This window comes from Mesitornis unicolor, unplaced genomic scaffold, assembly GCF_000695765.1.
Source record: "Mesitornis unicolor isolate BGI_N332 unplaced genomic scaffold, ASM69576v1 scaffold5048, whole genome shotgun sequence".
Lineage (NCBI taxonomy): Eukaryota > Metazoa > Chordata > Aves > Mesitornithiformes > Mesitornithidae > Mesitornis > Mesitornis unicolor.
Window position 1 is genome coordinate 36993 of NW_010203756.1, and position 495 is coordinate 37487.

The 495-nt window shown below is 56.4% G+C and overlaps 1 protein-coding gene across 1 annotated transcript in view; it reads left to right on the forward strand.

Annotated features, from left to right (window-relative positions):
- The first annotated feature begins 431 nt into the window (after positions 1-431).
- The window catches only part of NAT10 (N-acetyltransferase 10 (GCN5-related)), a 24025-nt gene continuing 23961 nt past the window's right edge, over positions 432-495 (forward strand). The window contains exon 1 of the mRNA XM_010190828.1: positions 432-491. Coding sequence (XP_010189130.1) covers positions 432-491 — 60 coding nt within the window. The remainder of the gene's footprint in view (positions 492-495) is intronic.

A 495-nucleotide genomic window follows, 5' to 3' on the forward strand; every position in this document is an offset into this window, starting at 1 on the left:
AATCAATGCCAAAGGAATAACCGTATACTGTGCACTGCATTGCTGTGCACTTCCTTGTTCTAAAACAAGCTTGAACTGTCAACTGTCAAGTGCCACAAAGAATTCGCGGTTTAAAATGAAGTTAGTTACATTTCAAGACATGTACGTTCATCTATTAAAAACACCGTAATTACTTTTGACCAACCCTATATAGGTATACATATGTATATATTTTATACAGGCTGCTCAGGCGAACGCCGAGGGCAGCCTTTGGGTCCTACCGCGCGGCGCGGCGCTCGTGCCCCGGTCCGCGCCGCTCCCACGTGGTGTGCCGCCAGCCGCCGCTCCTATCGCTGAAGCCTGAGGCGGCGGCTCTGCTCACGGCGGGCGGCTCCAGCTCCTCTCTCCGCTGCCGCACCCGGGCCGGGGGAAGGTCCGAGCGCCCCGCAACCATGCAGCGCCGGAAAGTGGACAACCGCATTCGGGTGCTGATCGAGAATGGGGTGGCGGACGCGG